General features: G+C 33.4%; 1 protein-coding gene and 2 long non-coding RNA genes across 3 annotated transcripts in view; all 3 read right to left on the bottom strand.

The window, feature by feature from the left end:
• Window positions 1-3,018: 3,018 nt before the first annotated feature.
• LOC142227321 (uncharacterized) lies at window positions 3,019-3,799 on the bottom strand. Its single transcript, XR_012719823.1, has 2 exons — window positions 3,454-3,799; window positions 3,019-3,384 (listed from the first exon to the last, which is right to left on the bottom strand). It is a non-coding gene; the product is annotated as an uncharacterized LOC142227321 (long non-coding RNA).
• A 5,695-nt stretch (window positions 3,800-9,494) lies between these two features.
• On the bottom strand, window positions 9,495-11,523 carry LOC142227322 (uncharacterized). The gene is made up of 2 exons (XR_012719824.1): window positions 10,697-11,523; window positions 9,495-10,620 (listed from the first exon to the last, which is right to left on the bottom strand). It is a non-coding gene; the product is annotated as an uncharacterized LOC142227322 (long non-coding RNA).
• Window positions 11,524-16,119: 4,596 nt separating this feature from the next.
• Window positions 16,120-23,888, bottom strand: part of chm (lysine acetyltransferase chameau) — a 50,944-nt gene continuing 43,175 nt past the window's right edge. Inside the window, exons 5-7 of the mRNA XM_075297780.1 lie at window positions 19,616-19,773; window positions 19,436-19,531; window positions 16,120-17,102 (exon numbers count right to left, since the gene is read on the bottom strand). Of these exons, the coding sequence (XP_075153895.1) occupies window positions 16,986-17,102; window positions 19,436-19,531; window positions 19,616-19,773 (371 nt within the window). The 3' untranslated portion in view covers window positions 16,120-16,985. The remainder of the gene's footprint in view (window positions 17,103-19,435; window positions 19,532-19,615; window positions 19,774-23,888) is intronic.

Below are 23,888 nucleotides of genomic sequence, written 5' to 3'. Positions count from 1 at the left end.
AGTCAGAGTATATTGCAAATTAAGTCCGTTAACATTATAAAATTGACGAGTTTTGGAGGAAAATTTGTGTTCTGAACTTAATTTTTTGTATGGGGAAAACGACTCGTTTTGAAATGCTTATAAAGGGAAACATTTCAAACCCCAAAATATTCTTGGTGAGACCGCAGTATAAGGTAAGTACTACGTTCAGTTTTCAAGTTGAAAACTAGTTTGTTTTCATGGTTACTTTTTTGAATCAATTTAAAAAGGTAAAATGCAATCATTGCCTTGGATATTTTCCATCCATAGTTTGAAAGAAAAAAAATTCAATTGTTGCTTTGGATCATTCCCCATCAAGTTATAATACAATTTACCAAAAAAGTTATTCTGTTATTCTGCTATTACAAAATTATTTTTGATTTTAGCGGCTATTGTTTATTAATTTGAATAAAAATTATATGTATAATAAAGGGTGATTCTTTTGAGGTTAGGATTTTCATGCATTAGTATTTGACAGATCACGTGGGATTTCAGACATGGTGTCAAAGAGAAAGATGCTCAGTATGCTTTGACATTTCATCATGAATAGACTTACTAACGAGCCACAACGTCGAATTTTCAGTGAATGGGCCCTAGAAAAGTTGGCAGAAAATCCGCTTTTTTATCGACAAATTTTGTTCAGCGATGAGGCTCATTTCTGGTTGAATGGCTACGTAAATAAGCAAAATTGCCGCATTTGGAGTGAAGAGCAACCAGAAGCCGTTCAAGAACTGCCCATGCATCCCGAAAAATGCACTGTTTGGTGTGGTTTGTACGCTGGTGGAATCATTGGACCGTATTTTTTCAAAGATGCTGTTGGACGCAACGTTACGGTGAATGGCGATCGCTATCGTTCGATGTTAACAAACTTTTTGTTGCCAAAAATGGAAGAACTGAACTTGGTTGACATGTGGTTTCAACAAGATGGCGCTACATGCCACACAGCTCGCGATTCTATGGCCATTTTGAGGGAAAACTTCGGAGAACAATTCATCTCAAGAAATGGACCGGTAAGTTGGCCACCAAGATCATGCGATTTGACGCCTTTAGACTATTTTTTGTGGGGCTACGTCAAGTCTAAAGTCTACAGAAATAAGCCAGCAACTATTCCAGCTTTGGAAGACAACATTTCCGAAGAAATTCGGGCTATTCCGGCCGAAATGCTCGAAAAAGTTGCCCAAAATTGGACTTTCCGAATGGACCACCTAAGACGCAGCCGCGGTCAACATTTAAATGAAATTATCTTCAAAAAGTAAATGTCATGGACCAATCTAACGTTTCAAATAAAGAACCGATGAGATTTTGCAAATTTTATGCGTTTTTTTTTAAAAAAAAGTTATCAAGCTCTTAACAAATCACCCTTTATAATATATGTATAATATAATATATAATTTATACGACTAAAAACACATTAAAAATAATATTTTACATTAATAAAGTTGCAATTCTGCTATATTCTCCTGATGTACCAGCGTCTATAAATCAATGTGTTTATCCTTGTTGGGGCAGCATATCTGGAAAATATCACTTTATTCCATTTGGATTGTCTAACATTTTTCACCATATAAATAAATATTAACTTAAACTGAGACATCGTATATATTAAATGTTATTACTATTATTGCAACCTATTTATTTATTTTGTTTTAATTTTTATTTATTTATTTTTTGTATGAAACTACAAATGCTTCACAAAAATTATTACAATTAATGAGATCAATTGCTTAGAGATGTATTTTACATAAACTAATAGGAACAATTTCTTCAGAAAAAAACTACTCCGAGAACTGAGCAGTTTAAAACCGTAAATTATAATTATTACTATGTTTCTTTTTTAATCTTTTTATTTATTTATTTTTTTTTTTTTTTGTTTAGCTTACCGTGGGTAACTACATATAGGTAAGGTATCTATGTTTACAATTAAACTTACAATGGGTAATGAGCTTTACGGACTATCAGTTATTCCGGACGGAATGTCGGTGCTTGTAAAGAATCTTATAGTGTGTCGGATCGATACGACTTGTCGGCGATGACTAAATAATCGGTAAATGTGTTATCGATCCCATAAACATGCAGTAGTATCGATTATGCCTTTGGACTTATAAAAAAATTCACACAGGGTTGGTGAATTTTCAATAAAAAAAATGTTAAAAGGATAATTCGGGAATAACTTGTTACTGAGTTAGATCTCGTCCAATTTGTGTTTGTTCGTGTCAACAAATTTTGAGTCGGTCAGTATATACAATGTTGGGTGAAAAACCAATATGTCTTAATACTCGATATACAAGCCGTGATTATCAAGAGAAAATACCGAACTGACTTATTCAGAACATGTTGAGAAAGTCCAAAATTAAAATCAGCGCTATAACATAAATCTCCAAGAACTAGTTAAGTATTCTTTGTTTAGTTCTGATATTGTTTAAATAGTAATAAATATTACTATGAAGTCCTCTATTGAGACCGAGTAATAGACATCGGTCAAAAACCGACACTGGGCCACGAATCGGGCTTCGACATGATAAGGCGCGATTAACCGAAGCCGTGTCTTAGTTTCTCCTTTGATGCAAGAAAAATTCGGCTAATTTTAAGATAATTTTAACCTTAAAAATAATACATCAAGTTATTATATATAACCAATGACGTGTCAATACATTCCTAAATTTAGCAATAAATCCTATTTTTGTCGTGAAAAATAGAATTATATATATTATTCTTTCGAGGTATGAACACCGGAAATTGTTGTTGGTGCCAGATCATTACAATATAATTGATGCAGAAGCAAAATTCATACATTTTACCATCGTTTTCACTGCTGGATCATTGTCTTGCCAAAGGTGACCATTCTATTTCTTTAATTTCGTTTACCCACGATTTCGTCTTCATACGGTCCAACAACCCTGTGGCTCCATTCGTTTTTGAATTTCATCAACTCTAATTCGTTTTGCTATTATTGTAAAAAAATTATTTAGTAATTCGTTTTCAAACAATTTAAACAAAATGTTTCAAAATGAATAATTTGTAATAAATTGAGCTCCTTTATTTGAACCACCTACAACGCTATGTAATTAATACTCATTCACTGCCTTTCGTTTTCAAGGAAGTCACTGAATATGATTCCATGGGCATTCCAAAAATTTCGAACCGAGTGTTCCTATCCATGGGGGAGATTTTATTTAATTTTACTCATATTCCATTGTAAAGCCATGTTTACTGCTGCAGAAGAAGAATAACATGTTTTATTCAATATGTCTCATATTCCACGCTTACCACTGCTTTACAATTTTTATTGAAATCCGAAGTACGATCCATAAATTTCAATTCAGCTATTATTACCGAACTTCACTGAACCCATCAAACTTCTCTTACCTACATACATAGAAAAAGAAGATTCCAATAATTAATCCAACCATACTATACTTATCTTTACACGGTTACTTGAACCACATCCTCCTGTAAAATGTATAAAAAATATTTGTCGGTCACATTTTGGTCCTTACGGAATTATATGTTTTAAGTATCCAAAACTTTTAATTTTTTAACGTCATTCGTCTCACAGTGAATGTACTTCAACATGTGCCGGGTTATATATGCACCAGAGCACCTGATGAAGTACAATAGACATGAGACATTCTATTCTTGTCGGCTAGCCATACATGCTTAGTTTTTTTGAGTTTAAACATCTGTTTATAGAGTAATGATGACGGCAGTGGTTTTAAATTGTGTTAACTTATGATGTCAATGTCTAAAACTTCGCGCGCTACTTCAGGTACCTGACTGCTTGTTCAATATCCAGCCCCGGTCTCTGATTAGCGCGCAGTGTCAGTAGACATTAGATGGTTATTTCTACAATCACAACTCACATATAACTATTTGAAACTTTTTGATTTCAAACTTTGCTGCAAAAGAGAGAGAGGAAGAGATTATACTCACACGTTTCGACCTTGTATCCGCGCAATGTAAAAAAGATTGTTTAAGGTTAACGATCCTCGCCAAATGAAAAAAACTGCAAATATGTACGCGCTGCGTTAGAAGCTGTCGAGTGTGGGGCTGCTTCCAAAAGTGAACGAGCAGAACAAAGGCTTTGTGATCATTACATTTTATTGAGTTTATGAGTATTACTCACCGTTCGACCTCTGTATGACTTGACTAATATGGCGATTTAAATTTTTATTTGTCTGAAAAGCTCCACTACAGCACTTGCACTGAGTGCGGAGTTGCCAAAATGGTAGCTTCACACCATATCGAAAAAATTTCCTGAAATTCTTAGAATGGCGATCACCGCACCATACGAATTGAAAGTCGTGAACGGCGAAGCGTTTGTAAGAATGGGCAAAAATGCTCTCTATGTTTACTCTTTAATTTTATTGCATTCGTCGAAGTTTTCATCCAGACTAGCCAGATGGTGAATATTTGACGGGATACACACATATTCAAATGCCATTTATTTTACAATTAAATGTGGGTACTATGTTCGAGTTTAGCCACTAAAATCAAACATAAATCAGTAAAACCAATATAAAATTTTAACTACTTAATGCAAATTTTATTATAACTTGATGGGGAATAGCCCAAAGCAACTTTTTCACAAAGTTTATATTCTTTATAATGGATTATGAAAGAAAAGTTGTCTTGAAAAATGGCGATTTTAGCGGCTAAAGTCGAACTTAATACACACCTTAAGATATAATTTAACAAATCTAGATTTTGCCAAGACTTTACAGCGATATGTTTGTTTCCATTTTGAGTATTTAAGGATAAGTAATCGCGAAAATAAAGTGGTTTTCAATTCGAAGAACGAACATAGTACCCACCTTTAAATAAATTAATTATAACTACTACAACATGCTCGACTTAATCTTGTGTCAACACCAAACCGTCTAAATGTCTTGGATTTTATTTGAAATATAACAACGAGTAGAAATTTCTGCAATTTTGTCAAACCTTGGATATAAAAAATAGCCAGAGCATTGATATATGTCAAAGCTTGGATATAAAAATCTCCAATAAGCTGGTTTTCGACAATATTCGCCTGGTGGCAATATTCGCCTGAAGACAAAGCCATTATTTTGAAGATATAATTTAATAAGATTCCAGAGATTTTCTTTATATTAATGTATTTTATTGAATAACGTGTAAAATCCTTTAGTTTGACAACATAATTACAATGCAGAATTGTTTCCTTCCACGACGAAACCAGAGGCGAGATACAAAAACATTTAAAAAATTGTCGGCTTCGGATAATTGGTCTCATCACGCCGAGGTCCGATTATCGACTTTTAGCAGAATCCCCACATTAATACAAAGGCAAACGAAAGATATTTGTTTTTTAAGGTTCTCAGAAATTTTGAAGCTTCGGAAATGTTTAATCAAATCCCCATTTGTCATGTTAACCATCTGGCAACTAATTCACTATATTGATTGATACTCTCGCATATATGAGAGCTATATTACACAAGCGCCCAGCTAACCGCTCTACTGAACTCAAGCTCTGCTGCTAATAACTGGATGATTGTGTTGGAGGCAGTGTTGCCAACTCCCCAAGGCCAAAAAGCACCAAAAATATTATAAATTCTAACATACCACCTTCCACCACAAAATCGAAAACTAAATGCTCTACTTAAAAAAAAAAAAAAAAAAAAAAAAAAAAAAAACTTCCGAAGATGTACCTATTATAGAACTTTTGTGAATTGAATTTTAAGACGTTAAGGTGGGTATTAAGATCGAGTTTAGCTGCTAAAATAGTCATTTTTTGACAATTACAATTTCTTTATAATTCATTTTAAGGAATACAAACTTTGTGAAAATTTGCTTTTGGCTATTCCCCATCAAGTTATAATAAAATTTGCAGCAAATATGCATAACTTTATGCCTTTTTTACTGATATAGTTTTCACTTTAGCGGCAAAACTCGAACTTCGTACTCACCATTATGAACCGCTATTCAAGTATACACTTTGATCAGTTTTAATGCTTTCGTCCAATTCATTTTGATCAGTGATGTTTTTCAACTTTCAAAATATTAATATATGGAAGGAGTCTATATTAATATATGGAAGGAGTCTTATTTCAGTTGTGCGTGCTTATGTGAATTTAATACAAACGTTTTTAATGACATCTTTACCAAATTCGAAAATTCGACACTCATCGCTCGACTTTCCTACAGAATACCCTAAATAACAATATTAATTAAAAAATAATCAATACCAACTTCATAACAATCAAATTCTATATTTGGCAATAAATTTGAGTTTCTTCGGCTCTTGAAAGTCTAATCAAAATTTTTGTATCAATTAAACTTAATACTGTTCAAAATAAAAAAGCACCAAAAGCACTAAATGAAAATGCCAGAAAGCACCAAGTTGGTGCTTTTTTTGAAAAGGCACCAAAAAGGCAATTTGGTGCTTTTTAGAAATCAAAAAGCACTAAATTTGGTGCTAAAAGCACCAAATTGGCAACACTGGTTGGAGGTGAGTAATGCTCGATTCAAAGTAATTGCGATAAAAGGATATGACGTCATTTCTCCAAAATTTATACCGGCATACTTTATAATAATAAGGAGTGGTATTGGGTGCTTGCATATGTAAGAAAGCAAATTCTCTATTATTTAAAAAAATAATAATAATGCGACATATGTGCAAATAAACAAGTGCGTAGGGAGACCCAGAAATGACCCTGGTTTTTCTAAATTTGAAATTGCGTTAAATATTTGCATATATCTGTTGCTGATCTGCTACAGCAAAGTATACAACATTGATATATACAACCTCAACACAATCGAGTATTGGTAAAAAAAAATAGCTCTCTTACTCTCGCTCTCTACTTAGCAAGACAAGAAACCATATGGTTGGTCGCGACTGGTTAGCTGTTTTTTTTTTCTTTGTCGCTTCTTTGTGGGGTAGAGCAGTTGTATGAGATGTTGCTATCTTTTCTTGTTCCCTGTCGCCTGGTAGCCTTATTGGCCTTGGTGCACTCTTTTCAGCTTTTCTGCACACAAATGCTGCAAGACATTTTGCGCTTAATATTTAACGCAAACTTGCAGGAGGTACAAGTTTTCGCGTTTGTTACCAAGCAGCGTGTGCGCGATGGCTGGTTTGTTTTTTATACCTATATTTTTTAATGAGCGCAGGCAGACGGCCTCAAACTTTTTCCTTCGCAGATAAAGATTCGCATTTCTCTCACATATACAAACGCAATTGAAATAAAACACGTGCCCCACTACATTGAAACAGGCAATCATTTTCTGCTTTTTTTTTTTTTTTGATAGCATAAAGAAGAAAAGAATGGGCTAAAAGCGGCATATGTATCAAATCGGTAAGAAGGGTCATACTTGAAAAATTACACAAAAGATGCAGTCAACATGTGTTTTCTCTCCATATACATTTCAATGACCGTTAGATAAAAGTGTTGCCAATTCTTTAAAACACCAAAGGTATTCGTGTGGTTCTCACATATTTTGGCGATCGACAGAAACGTGGGTTGGCTGCTCGATATTTAGCTTTATGATTTTCACTGATACACTTTAGTATATAGATGACAGACGGACGGTGTCTAATTTATGAGCAAGCACTAGCATTTGCATGTATAATTTAATGAGATGCTGCTGATTTCTTTTTTTATATCGGGGCATGTTCCTGGTTTTCGTCTTTTTCAAACATGTACATACATATGAGCATATTCATACATGTATGTATGTCGCACGTATATTCTACGTCTGTACATATGTATATAAAGACAATCATGTATGAATGAACGTAGGCATGCACAATCTATATGTAGTATATACCCATTTGAAAACGACGTGGTTTCTTGGTTCTTCGTAGCTTGACTGGGTGGGGCACTCGGAACTTGGTATTATAACCTCACTTTGACTCATGGTTTACTAACTCACACACAAAAATATATATATCTCACTTGTTTCGCTTTTTACAGCAGCTGAGTTTTAACACCGCACTTACCGGCAAAAGTAAGTCTGCTCAAGTTTAGATCGTCGACTCATAGACTCGCCACAAGCACTTATTGATATAGATGGATGAGGTACAAAGTAACTTGGCTTTTGCCAATAGTTGTTTGCCTACTATTCAGGCAACCCAGCCATATGATTAGCTAGCTCTAGACTGGCGCTGCTTTAATATTTGCGAGAACTTAGCGAAGCGCAGCGCTGCCGCTATACAACCTCATGATTCTTCATATTAGCAAAGAAACAACACCACGACAATGAAACGAAGAGACCGGTCGTCGTGCAATGAGGTTCGTTAAAAAGACGAATGTTCAATATTGAGTAATGTGGAGAGACTATTGAGTCTCAATGTTAAAGAGGCCAACACAAAACCATATCCATTATTATCATTTTTAATAAGAATGAACACTAAATGCATTTTTTCGATTTATTGCCAGCCAAGTCCGAGTTTTTCGGTCATACAAAAGGATAATTGATTTAAAATATCGGTATATTTAGGAGAGAAAGAAGTAGCAGCCCATGCGTGCATTTCTCGATTTTTGTAATGAGATCTTTAATTTTTAGTAGTGTTGCCAGACCGCGCATTCTTGGTTTATCTTTTCTGGCAAATATAATGAGAATTAAACAAATAATTGTCAGAAAATGAGAAAGTTAATAAAATAGTGGAATCTACGCTCGCCTAACAAAAATATTTTGTTATTCCTTTTACAAAATTAGGTGGAGCACATTCGTTGTAAAACAAACAAAAGTAATCTGAAGAGAAAAATTGGAGAAATTTCAAGTTTTGCAAAACTTGTTTTCCAGCAAAATCTTGCAAAAGAAATCTTACGTGTTTCATACTTTTCAATGGGATTGCAACTTCCATTAATTTAACTGTGTTTGAAAGCTGAAATTTAGTTTGTGGAAAATTTTTTGATAAATTTCTAACTGAATAGCTGCAATGCATTATAAATTTCTTTACTAATTAGTTCAAATTTTATGAGATTTCAGTCATTATTAGTGCAAAAAGGCGGTACTACTATGTTCGTTTTTCGCGATGGAATTTCCGCGGTTACTTTATTAAATAGTGCGATTACAAGCAGATAATTTAACTCAATTGAGACGCATTAAGATTTTATAAGAATATATGTGATTTCATTTATAATTTTGATTGTTTTAGAAAAAGTAATCGCGAAAATAAAGTGGTTTTCAACTCGAAAACCCAACATAGTACCACCATCCTAAATATGGCACGTATCTTGCATACACATAAAATATTTGTATGTAAAATATGCGACATAAAATTTAAAATAATACGAACTTCAATTAGTACTACATATGAAAACTTTTTAGCATGCAAGACCTTATAATTCGAAGGGTTCGTGAATGAAATAATATTTAAAATATAAATTGAGATATTTGTAAATATATAAGAATTCCAAATGAACTAAAATAGACAAAAATATTTATTTTGCCTGTAAATATCGATGTTACTGCTTCAATACGAACAAAATATTTACGATGAAAAGAAACTTTACATCTAGAAGTATTTCTTTCGAAGATTTTTTTAGGAAATATCGAGTATATTCATTTAAATAATATCAATTTTTTTTAGAATACATAATTTTTACCTTAAAAATTTATTTTTCTGGCCTATACGAGAAATGTTTTATACGGGCATATCTTGTTTAAAGATAGCGAAAACGTGCTTTCGCTAAAGATAGCGAATGCAATGTGATATGAATATTTGTTTTTTTATCTTCTAGAAGTTTATTGAAATTTGGAATTTCCCCATGGGATATATACAATCTGGCATTTTGTTTTCTTTATGATTTCTCCCATAAATGTGGTCTCACTCTTTTGTCTCTTTAATTTTTTGACTAACCGGCATTTTTTGCAATATTCATTGAATAAACGCGATGGGGGGGATAAGAGTGTGCAATTTGAATATCTTCTTGTTTTAACGAAAGCAATCGAGTATTGATATAATTTTTGTTGCTATAATCCTAGTAACGTCACACTCACGCACGCACATAACTAAATTTCTTTGTACTGTTATTTACTTGCTTGCGTCACACAAACTTTCGGACAAGAGTACTTTCGTTATGGACAAAAATGCATAGTACTGACAGTTCATTTGTTGTTCGTGCTTTAACACTTAATAATAATAATTTTGACTGCTTTTGTGCTATTGCTGGGGTTAATGATTCTCTCGCCTATAAATAACCGATTGGCGAATTATTTGTTTGATGATTTGTTTTTTTTTTTCAGCTCGATTATCGGGAAAGTTCCATATGAAAACATTTCGTTCGTCAGCAACACAACAGACGACAGCAGCGGATGCGAAGAGAGCTTTATTGTAGTCTCATGCTTTGTTGTTTTTGTTACAGAGTTTGTCACTGTGTTGTCTGCCGCTGGTATCTGTGTGGACAATTCATCCATCATATGCTGGTCGTTTTGTTGTTGTTTCTGGATGCCGGTTTGAATTTCACAATTCACTTATTGCGTTTTCTTTGGAAGTCTTTGTTAACCAACGGCGATTGTTCATTATTTTTTTATTCATTCGAACACATTACCATGCGGTCACGTCACCACATCTTTTTACAGAGACCAGTAGTACGAAAAAATTCAATTAACAGTTCACATGGATGATGACAAGCCACATTTCTAGTTAAAAATAAATTTATTTGTAATTGTTTAAGAGGAACACATTTCTATATTCAGCGATAGCTCTTTTATTTACTCAAGAATAAAAAATCGAAGAATCACTTTTTAACACAAAGTAGCAGTTTGCCATAAACACTAATTTATATTCTTGAAAAGACTCCTCGGAGCTCACAAAATTCCTTGAGACCGTTCAGACCCGCTGTTGGGGATCAAATGATGGTATTCAATGTCGTCGTTCAATCCAAAAGCCAAAAAGTTTGCAATATGCCGTCGAATGTGTGCTGCATGCCGGTAGCTGCCTCTGCCTGCAGAGGTTTTATTCATTCGTATGATTCTTATTTCTCAGCATGAGCTGCAGTGTAGCAGCGCTGTCGGATTGTACGATGTTGTTGCCGACCGATTGGCTCTCGCTGTCCGATGTTGTTGGTGCGTTCTGTAAGAGAAGAAGATGGATACCAAACCAGAACGTTGTCGACCACACATAGTTTGTCCATAATCAAATCACAAAATAAAAAGCACACATCAAAACGAGAGAAATCGAGGCAGTGAGAGAGAAGAAGTAAAGCATTATTCCACCATACTCGTTCGTTAACACTCCGTGGCGATGTGCATATGATTGTAATAATCTTTTCTTTGTCTCTTTGTCAGTCGTGAATTGCACAAACAATTCTCAGACGCCGTCCATATGTATTCGTGTAGTGCAAGGTATCCAAATCTGAAGGCCACATATGTCATCTGGCACAAATTTTGGTTTCATTTATATACAAGTGACCACTGTGCATGATGTTGTAGTTGTGTGGCCACAAATGTCTAGTTTTCAGGATCAAAATATAATTCTTGTTATCAGAATTTGGGATATACTACTCAACAGATTAATGCGAAAATAATATTAGAAAAACATCATGATCGCCAAGGTTGATAAAGTTGACACTTTTGTGCATTTTTTGATGCATTTCGACTACCAAAAGCACCATGGCACGACCACGAGTCATTTGGTGCTTTTTTATCACAATTACTCTGTATAGAGTTATCCTGCTCTAAATGTGAACGTTTCTCAGATATCAACTCAACTCTAAAAATTATAAATAGCGGACAATGAGGAAATAAACATATTCCAAAATGAGGATATTTTAGTTTATGTTACAGGAACTCAACATTTTTGAGAGGAATATTGTCTATACCACATTCGTCCGCAAATGTGAAACGTGCAATGTGAGGAACACTGAAGAACAAGTATTATAAGATAGTGCTTAGAGCTTGCCCCTGAGCCGGTTGCCACAGTTGGTAGAATTCTACAAAAAATAGTACATTTTTTACTGTTTTGCAGATTGGCAGAATTCTTGATTTTTGCAAAGAGGTACTTCTTCATAAATTTTCTATTGAAGTAAACTTTTGACAAAATTTTCTGTAGAAATAAAATTTTGACAAAATTTACTATAGAAATAAAATTTTGACAAAATGTTTATGGAAATAAAATTTGGACAAAATTTTCTATATATATTTTCTATATATAGACATAATCTAAAAAAATTCCAAATCTAGATTTAAATATACGTATACTTTTTATGTAATTTTAGCACCTTTTGGCTTCGAAAAGTAAATTTTTAATACATGTTTAGTACTTTTTCGTCAACGTCATTTTTCATCCCTGATGATCGCTATCATGATTGCCTTAAACGCAGATATTAAAACATATTACTGAAACAGAAGTAGTTGAAATACTTTGTATTTAGCATTTTCACTTCAAATGAAACCTTTTTCAAATCAAATGAAAGGTTTTTCAATCCAAACAAAACATTCTTCAAATCAAATGTAATGCAAAAGGTTTCATTCGAAGTGAAAATGCTATATAAACACTCGGCATATATACTATCAAGTAATGTTTGAATATAATTTGAAAAACATTTTCTTTATTTATCATGTAGTGAAAAATTAGTTTTTCATTCAAATAAATACGTTCAATAAAATAATTTGACTAAATAAAATCCGTGGAATCCAATTATTACAAGAGAAAGAACTTATGCTGTTGCTTTACAATACTTACCAGTTTCACGATATCTATCCGGTACCCCAAAGGTATATTTAGTAAGGTACTTTCATGCTATTCGGTGCTTAATATTTTTTATTTCAGCAAAAATTTGTCAGTAATTACTGTGCAAACATATTATGTTTCACCCTAAGCATTTATTTTTGTAAGATCCCAAATAGCTAATTCTTTTTTATTCTACTCTCATTATCTGTTTGTCCCACTGTCCGTCCGTCTATGAAAATCACGCTAACTTCAAAACGAAACAAGATATCGACTTGAAACTTGGCACAAGTATTTGTTATTGATGTAGGTCGGATGGTATTGCAAATGGGCCATATCGCACCACTGTTAGGTAGAGCCCCATATAAACCGACCCCCAGATTTGGAATTTTAGCGGGTATGTTATTAAAACAGTTCAATACAAAGCATATGCATTAACTCATTGATGCGCAGTTTCTTTTTCACCTAGATTTCGGCAAGACTTTACATGTTTATTTTCGTTTAAAATTTTGATTATTTTGGGAAACTTGAAAAACGAACATCCACCTTAACAAACAAGCAAAAATTGGTTCAAATCGGTCCATAATTATATAGCCTCATAGAAACCGATCCCCAGATTTGCTTTACGGAGATTCCTAAAAGAGCAATTCTCAAATTTGGTACGTGACGTTAGTATATGCCCTCCAACATCCATGCAAAAATGTATCCAAATGTGTCCATAATTATATATACACCCCATATAAACTGATCCCCATATTTGCTTTACGGAGACTCCTGGAATAGCAAATGTTATCCGATCCAGTCTAAATATGGTACTTGATGTTAGTATATGCTCTCCAACATCCATGCAAAAAATTTTCCATATCAGTCCATACACTAACAGAAAAATTACGTTCCACAATCGAGAACTGACGGTGACAAAATGAAACGGAATCGTTGACAAAAAATTACGATATCGTCAAAATTTAAGTTCTATATAGAAGATTTTGGCAAAATTTTATTTCTACAGAAAATTTTGTCAAAATTTTATTTCTACAGAAAATTTTGTCAAAATTTTATTTCTGCAGAAAATTTTGTCAAAATTTTATTTCTACAGAAAATTTTGTCAAAATTTTATTTCTATAGAAATTTTTATCAAAATTTTATTTCTATAGAAAATTTTGTCAAAATTTTATTTCTATAGAAAATTTTGTCAAAATTTTATTTCTATAGAAAATTTTGTCAAAATTTTATTTCTATAGAAAATTCTGTCAACATTTTTTTTTCTATAGAAAATTTTGTCAACATTTTTTTTCTATAGAAAATTTTGTCAACATTTTATTTCTATAGAAAATGGTGTCAAAAAAAATTTTTTTCTATATATAAAATTTTGTCAAAATTTTATTTCTCTATAAAAAATTTTGTATTTCTATAGAAAATTTTATCAAAATTTAATTTCTATATAGAAGATTTTGGCAAAATTTTATTTCTATAGAAAATTTTGTAAAAATTTTATTTCTATAGAATTTTTTATCAAAATTTCTTTTCTATAGAAAATTTTGTCAAAATTTTATTTCTATAGAAAATTTTGTCAAAATTTTATTTCTATAGAAAAAATTGTCAAAATTTTATTTCCATAGCAAATGATTACCAACTTTGGCAACGTATCTACCACCCAATTTTACTACTTGAATATTTAGAAGAAAATTTTCCTTCAAAAGTACAAGGTAACCGAACTCCCATTTTTATATCTCCAGTCTCTTGGTGTTGTTCGAAATCTTAATCTTGCTTGCTGGATTTTACAAAATTTTAATTTTTAAATATAACTGATTTTCAGAGCCTTTTGCTTTATTTTTTGTTTTCAAAAAGAATTATATTTTCAAAAAGAATTATATAAAAAATGTATTGGGGATTTTTTTGAGGAATCTAAGTTTAAATTGGGGATTTTTGAAGACGAAAATATCATAATTTGGTGATAAGAGCCAGATAAATACTGGCAACATTGATCATGAACGGTGGTTATTGTTTTGACAACGCATGGTGCCATTTAACCGTTGTCAGATTGAAACCGTTTGTTCTGCGTGTGACACGACTTGTGTGTTGATTAGAGCTGCAAAACTATCGATAGTCGCACCATTCGATATTTTCGATAGGTTCAATAAGAGCAATCGATAATATCGATACTATCGGATTTTGTGCAATAACTAATTATTTCCGATTTGAAATATTTTTCGTTAAACAAAAATATGATCATATTTCTTGTGCGATTGAAACTCACATTTTATTGAGATTAGATTATTCAAAACGAATAATGGTAATTACTAAGGTCTATTGAGAACATGTTGACATTATTTGAGTTCAAACAAGTCCTTCTTTTTGAAATGGTGGATACAGTTTTGCTTAACATCCCTCCAGATGCTGGAATGTAAAAAAAAAACGTAAGGCCCAAGATTTTCCACCGACACCCCGATGAAAATCATTGTAAAATTTATCACAATCGACTGAATAGTATATGTGAGCCTGAAATAAATCGCGCTGCCTATTTGACCTAAATTTGAGTTTTTTAATTGATGTTAACGTGATCTTCCCGGTGTTTATTGCATGAAAAAAACTATTTGCTACAAAATAAGAGGAGAGTCAATTCATTTAATGAAAAGTAGTCAACTAAAGATAAAAAGCATCAGTTTTTAAAAGAATAAATCTTTAGACATTAAAATAAATCAGAATGGTTCATATTTGGTTTATCTTCACCTACATGAGTACCTAGCATCGCCGGTATTTTTTAGTGATCTGGGGTTCTTCGATAGTATACAACTATCGATAGTGCTATCGATAGTTTTGCAGCTCTAATGTTGATTCACTTTCATGAACGGATCATTTTGAAATGAGCACGCCGTTCATGATTTTTTCTATGTGTGTAAGATTTATTCTTTAAAGTGGGTATTAAGTTTATCCGCTAAAATCGCCATTTTTCACGATTAATTTTCTTTAATAATCCATACTAAAGATAATAAACATATTTTTTCCAATTGATATTTGTTGATAACAAACATAAAAAGTTGCTTTGGGCTGTTCCGATTAAAGTTATATTAAAATTAGCATTAATAATATATAATTTTATACTTTCTTTACTGACTTATTTCTGATTTTAGTGGCTAAACTCGAACTTAATACTCACCTTTAAAGGTGGATATTAAGTTCGAGTTTAGCCGCTAAAATCGTCAATTTTTACGATTACTTTTCTTTAATAATCCATTTTAAGGAATAATTGTATAATTTTATGCCTTTTTTTACTGATTTAGTTTTCACTTTACCGGAAAAACTCGAACTTAGTACTCACCTTAACACGTATTTTCTACGGCCAATTTCCACATATATATCATAAGTATATAAGGACATAGGATTCAGAGGAATGGCATCCCTGTGTGTGATATATTTAATATATATTGCAATGTTTTTACAAATTTCCCCATACTATTCAATAAATAGAATTTACAAAGATCTATGTTTTTATTTATTGTTATAATCAAATTTACAAATGTTGTATCTATCATAATGTTAAAAACTTAAAAAGGATTTGATTTTGTTGTTTTCGAGTTTTTGCAAAGTTATAACTTTTCTTGTGGCGTACGTACATCTATGTGGTTCATGTGAGTATGTACCTACCTACTACCTATGTAATATTTTATTTTATATACTACAACAATTCAGCGATATCAATAGTTTTGGGCGGCTGATTTTTCCACAAAGAAATAACCTCTAATGCCGCCAAGAGGAGAGGGAGAGCGAACAAACCACGAAGTCCATGTTTCATCATATCGTGCAGCCAGAGTTTAGTGATGCATGTGAAGGTGTTCATCATAGCATATGCATGCATGTACATACTCACAAACAATTATGCACATTATATACCTGAATGAGCGCATGTGTGACTAATCATCATTGCCAAATTCATGGGCACCAGCACCACTGTTTCGGGGGTATCTTCAGCTGCTGCTGCTGCATTATTTTTTACTCTCATCCGTTCGTGTCTGACAGAGTAAAGCTTCAATTGAATAAAAGAACATGTGAAATGAACAAAGAAGTATGAAACACTGTGGTTGGCGGTTGTGGTGTGACCTTAAAGTTAAATATTTCCTTTGTTCATCATTCACAAACATACAACATGCATGCTTTCTTCCATACTTGCATACATACAATAAATATCATTAAACAAATAATAAAGTGTCTAATCATTATAAAATAATAATAAAAAAGTTCTAATAAATAAACTATGTATACACGTACATACTTAAATAAATAATCTATGGAGGAAAACAAAACAAAAAACTTAATCATAATTGGGAATAACCCTTTTTCAGGGAGAACTATTATTCTGTGCGGGAACAAAAGGCATCCAGCGTAAACAGCTTTCGTCTATTTTCGGGAAAGTACCACGTCTTTTTATACGCTCCTCATAATCGTCCAAAACATCCTGGAATCAAAGAAGAAGTAATTAATGAATTTAAAAAGGGTCGTCAAAAATGGGGTAACTTTATTAGCTGAAATGCAGAGAATCACAAAGCTTCTTATAACGTTGATCGTGGGTTCAGTAAGCCAACAATAAGATGTATCTAAATAAATTTGATTGATACTACACCCAAAGAAAAAATACTTTGCACCGGAACAAAATTTTAGACAAAAGAAAATTTTAGACAAAGCGTCAAAAGAAAACTTTGCTTGTCTAAAGTTCCTCAAAGACAACTCTTCTTTCAGTGTAAGATATAAGCGCAGCCGTACACACAAACAATTTTTTTTCTGATTTAATCACGAAATTAATTGTTCCAATGATTTTTTTGAATTGAAATGTCTTCAACCACGAAATTGATAGTATCAATCCCAGTTTTAATTGGGCATAAAATAATGTTCTCATATTTGCTTTAAGAATAGCTCCAGATTCCAAGCACTTTTCTTTCAAACATGTTGGAGATCTTTGAAGTTTCTGTCTACCTATTTATATTGCCCAATACATTTCAGTCCCAAGTTTTTCCTTTCTGCCTGTTCGAGAAGGAATAAAACTACCTGCTTTAGCTTTTATATGAATACTTCTTATTTGTTCGAATCGAAATTTTAGGCAAACAAATTTGCCCTTTAACCCATACCGCCGCTGTCCCCGTATGAGGACACCTGTTTAAAGTCAAACAACTGTGAGCTACCCGTTATTTTTGTAATTTTAAATGCACGTATGACAGCTTTAAACTAAAGGGTGGTTAAATTGTAAGGGCCGATGTTGAATGCGAACCACACCTAAACGCCAAGTTTTTTTCCCCGAATTTTAGTTGACATTTCTCTATTTCAGACTTACTCAATTTGAACCATGGATAGATACACAATCCAACAACGTGTTAAATGGTTCCAAGAAATGGCAACAGTGGATGATCAATTTTCGAAGAAAATCATCTTCAGTGATGAGGCAATTTTCACCTCAGTGGATTCGTCAATAAACAGAATTGCCGCATTTGGGCGAATGGGAATCCAAGAGTGATTGTCGAAAAACCAATGCACCCACAAAGAGTGACTGTTTGGTGCGGTTTATGGGCTGGCGGCATCATCGGGCCGTATTTTTTCCAAAATGAGGCCGGTCAGGCAGTTACTGTGAATGGTGTTCGCTATCGTGAGATGATAACGAACTTTTTATGGCCCGAATTGGAAGATATGGATGTGGACGATATGTGGTTTCAGGAGGACGGTGCTACTTGCCACACCGCTAACGAAACAATGGCTCTTTTGCGCAACAAATTCAATGGTCGTGTTATCTCACGTAATGCCGATGTCAATTGGCCGCCAAGATCATGTGATTTGACACCGTTGGACTTTTTTTCTTTGGGGTTATTTGAAACAAAAGGTGTACGTCGATAAGCCAGCAACAATTCAAGAGCTAAAGGATGAGATAATTCGGCACATTAACGGTATAGAACCTCCATTATGCCTCAGCGTCATCGAAAATTTGGACCATCGGATGAAGGTGTGCCACCGAGGTCGTAATTTTATTTTATTATATATTGAGTAATACCAATATATAATAAAATAAAATTACGATAATTTCCTAAATAGTTTGTGTTTTATTCAAAATCAACATTGGCCCTTGAAATTTTAATCTGATATATTAAGAAAAACACTTGGTGGAATTTTATAAATAAGTGTCATATTCAGTGCGTTATATTCTTGTTATTGTACGGATAACTTTCATAGTTTCATATGTAGCAAGTGATTCAAAATCTATAATTCTTCGCAAAAAATATATCGATTGTGAGTTGATAAAACTGTGAAGTCTATTGTAATAAAAAGTTTAAAATTGTACTACCAGGTTATGGCGATTTTTGGAGAATTTCATATTTAATTTACCCGATGTCCCCACATGGGGACACCTTTTTTCAGAAAGTGTAAGTTTTTTATTTAAATATTTTTATGTAGTCGTTACTGAGTTAATAAAAACCCATAAAATCCATTTTAGACCGGCAGTTTCATTTGGAGCGTTAATGGGTTAAAGTTGTTTCTCTAGGAATATTTCGTTTTGGCGAATAGTCTATATACACAGAAAAATACCGATATTAAGCAAATGCTAAAATTATCTTATGCTTTATTTTTAGTTCATTTATGGTTCTAGGAGAAGTAAGAATTTCGTACATGACAGTTACAAACCTTTCTTTAATTAAACTTCAAGGAAAACTCAAAAATTGGAATGCACATTAGTTAAATAGCTCAGTTTACTTTGATTCTGTGTATATTTCCATTGAAATGAATTAATATCATATGTATAGGAATTACCTGTTTCTTGAGTACAATGTGCTTCCCTTTCCAGTATTTCATCATACCTAGGGCCTGTAATGTGCTTACAATATCATATGAATATATGGCCATTTCCTGAAAAGTAATTTGAAAAAAAAAAAAAAAAAGAATTGATATAAAAATGGTTTGAATAGAGCCAGGTAATGTTATTTATATTACCGTTGATACGTCTTTAATGCTTAATGTATTTCCAGAACGATTACATAAATAATCGAGCAGGACATCTTTCCAATACGAACGATATGATATTAATCCTAAATCGGAGAGAGGCTTTTCCGGAGATCCAATTTTACCTTCAACTCGCGTAAGAAGATAACCTGAAATGAAATAATGAAAATATAAGTAATCGTCAAGGGGTAATGTGAATATTATGCACTCAAAGAAATTATATGTTGGTAGCTAAATCCAATATACACAGAAAACAATTTCACGAAAATATTTCCAATTGAAATTTTAATTGAGTTTTAAAAAAATATTCAATTAGAAAAGAGAAAGAAACAACACAAACCTAACTTCAAAACAGTAAGAATACTTGACAGAGAGAACATAGAGAATAAACGCTACACTCTTGAGAGCTTAAGAATCCAACAGAGGCTGCAGATATCAATAAATACAAAAGAAGACAAAGACAACACTAAACTGCAATATTCCATCGCTATAACTTGACAAGGATCATTCTGTGATATAGTATTAAGTTTAGACTTGACTCCCTCATATTGTGCAATTATTTATATTATTATATTATTAGTGTCGTGTTGTCCAGTTTTATAGTAATATAAGTAATTTTTATAATGTAATCAGAATCGTAAGTCTGAACTAAATATTTAAAATCAAAAAAATAATTAATGTATACAAAATTGTTGACAGAAAATCCAAAATAAATACACTCTCCTGATGAAGCTGAAACCCCATACCAGCGAAACGTCGAGAAAAAATAAAATGAAAACACATCGTTTTATTTACTAAAAATTAAAAACTACTGACCAAAAAGCCTATTAGAAAAAAAAAACCCAAAACTAAAACAAATAAATTGGTCATAGAAAAAATTCCAACAATAAAAAAATTTAATTGATTCAACAGATTTTTTAATTGAAACAAAAACCAATCACAAAAATTAATAGTATCAATTAATTTTTTAATTGGATCAATTAAATTTTTAATTGACCTTCAATTAATTTTTTAATTGATACTATCATTTCTGTGATAGAAAATTAAATTAAAAAATTAATTGGATCAATTAATTTCGTGATTGAATCAGAAAAAAAAATTGTATGTAGCGAAACAGATACTATTAACAGGTTGGCTGATAAATCCCCGGTCTAACAAAGAAAAACACATTTTTTTGTCAAAATTCGTTTTTATTATTCAACATAGTTCCCTTCAAGAGCGATACAACGATTATAACGACCTTCCAATTTTTTGATACCATTTTGGTAGTACTCCTTCGGTTTTGCCTCAAAATAGGCCTCAGTTTCGGCGATCACCTCTTCATTGCAGCCAAATTTTTTTCCAGCGAGCATTCGTTTGAGGTCTGAGAACAAGAAAAGTCACTGGGGGCCAGATCTGGAGAATATGGTGGGTGGGGAAGCAATTCGAAGCCCAATTCATGAATTTTTGCCATCGTTCTCAATGACTTGTGGCACGGCGCGTTGTCTTGGTGGAACAACACTTTTTTCTTCTTCATATGGGGCCGTTTTGCCACGATTTCGACCTTCAAACGCTCCAATAGTCACTGTTGATGGTTTTTCCCTTCTCAAGATAATCGATAAAAATTATTCAATGCGTATCCCAAAAATAGAGGCCATTACTTTGCCAGCGGACTTTTGAGTCTTTCCACGCTTCGGAGACGGTTCACCGATCGCTGTCGACTCAGCCGACTGTCGATTGGACTCAGGAGTATAGTGATGGAGCCATGTTTCATCCATTGTCACATATCGACGGAAAAACTCGGGTGTATTACGAGTTAACAGCTGCAAACACCGCTCAGAATCAGAGCTTCCGCATATCCAATTATTGATGAATGATATGACCAACACGTTCCTTTAATATCTTTAAGGCCTCTGCTATCTCGATCAACTTCAATTTACGGTCATTCAAAATCATTTTGTGGATTTTTTTGATGTTTTCGTCGGTAACCACCTCTTTCGGGCGTCCACTGCGTTCACCGTCCTCCGTGTTCATTTCACCACGCTTGAATTTTGCATACCAATTAATTATTGTTGATTTCCCTGGGGCAGAGTCCGGAAATTCATTATCATGAAATTCCTTGTTTTTACAATTACAAAAGTTGCTTCATAAAAGACGCTCTATCTCACAAACTAATTGACTTACAGACGTCAAATTTTGACACGAATCATTTGAAGGTTGGTACTATATAAAAATAATATGCATTTAATACTAGCGACGCCATCTATGTGTCAGACCGGGGACTTATCAGCCAACCTGTTATATTTCGATCTTAATTTTATTTGATTTCATTTGCATTATATTTTTTTTAACCAAATACTACAAGGACCCACTACTACACTACAAATCATATAAATGGTGATTTTTTAGCTTTTAACTTTTTGACAATACTGGTTTAAACAGCTAACGCACGTGTTTTTTTTACTGTAAAAAATCTTCAGTTTTGTCTATAATTTAATCATGATTACAAATTATTGAAAATTGTGTTCAGCGAATAAGCTCATTTTTGGCTCAAAGGATACGATCAAGCAAAAGCTACCAATGCATCCAGAAACTCAGTTTGGTACTGTTTATGGTCAGGTGGCATCGTTAGGCCGTACTTCTTCATTGATGATGTGAATTGTAACGTAACCGTGAATGGTGAGCATTGCCATGATAAGATATCCAACTTTTTATGCCCAAATTGCAAGAGCTTGACTTATATGACGTGTGGTTTCAAGAAGATAGTGTCATACTTCAATTGACGCATTGGAAGATAACTCTGAAGCATTTAACCGGCCGAAAGAGTATGCCAAAAATAGTCTAAGCGGATGAACCATTTGAGGCGAAGTCGCGGTCAACATTTGCATGATATAATCTTCAAACATTAAATTATATGAATTGTATTTTTTTAATTTTCCTATAGCTCATAAAAAATCACCCTTTATAATAGATGGTTTATAACAAGATTTCTTCTCCCTTAATTTCTGATTTTTGTTTTAGTCTGCTCCCAATATAGACAAGTTAAGCGATTCTGTAGGCACTAGAATAAATGATGAATGTAAAAATTCACGGATTTCAATTCTTTTTCACAACAATTAAACTCGACACGTAATTCATACAAGATTACATTGTACATTGTGGCGAAATAGGTAATAAAAAAGTACCATCGTACTAACTATTTTCATCCCTGAGTCTGACTCCCATTCATAAAAATATTCATTGGGAAGTTTCTTATCACAAAGACAATAAAAACAGTTCGACGCAGTTCTTGAAATATGAGAGAGAGGATGAGATTTCCTCTGGATACGTAACCAGAGCTCCCATTTCTATTGATGTGCTATTTTTATCCCCATGCTTAAGCAAGAGATTAATTTTAGACTTTAATAATTTTTTTATACTCTGATTAAATCAAACAATCACGTACTTCATGGAGAAGACAAGAAAAAAAAAAGAAATTGCAAGCACAAAAAAATGTGCATTGTTAGCTGCCGTCGTTAAAGCCATCGCTATTGTTGTTGTTATTGCTGCTGCTATAATAGAAGTGGAAAAAATGTTCACTTGTCTAGACAGTAACGCCGCCACCGCCATCCTTGGCTCATTGTTGAGACTCTGCAATCGGTGAAAAGTATGAGAAGTGAAACAAACTGCAAATGACCTCTTCTTCTGTTGCCACCACACATACACCACCATCATCATCATCGTATCGGGCGGCGACCAGTCAGTGGAGCGAACAAAGCCCGAAACTCTTTGACTGCTATCTCCTTATGTACTGCTCTACTCGCATGATGACGGCGATGATGTTGATGATTACTCATTCTGACTGACTTGCCGCCGCCGCTGCCTCATCGGTGTGGTTTCATTCGGTACGGCCGGGTGTTCTATGACTAAGACTACGACAACAATAATAATAAAAACAACAATAAACCAAGTTTAACTTTAGTCCATTCAACCCAGTATGCACGGGGAGTAGGCAACATCTACTTCTTTTTGTGCTCAATGCAGAATGGTAGTACGCGACTGATTGTGAGAGCAAGTACTCGTCGACGCTTATTTGCTCGCCGCAGTCGTAAACATTTCGCCTCACCGCCAGCCTCTCCACTTTGCGTTGTCGTTCCTACTTTCACATTATGTGCTACAATGTGTTCAAAGTAGCCAGACAGTCAACCATCCATCTAGGGGCTAAACGAAACATCATTTGAATGGGTATTGCAGCCGAAAGGACATGCAGTCGGAGTTGGTAGGCGATTTAACTTTAAAGGGATGT

This window comes from Haematobia irritans, chromosome 2, assembly GCF_050003625.1.
Source record: "Haematobia irritans isolate KBUSLIRL chromosome 2, ASM5000362v1, whole genome shotgun sequence".
NCBI lineage: Eukaryota > Metazoa > Arthropoda > Insecta > Diptera > Muscidae > Haematobia > Haematobia irritans.
This window is presented reverse-complemented; position numbering and strand designations above follow the sequence as displayed.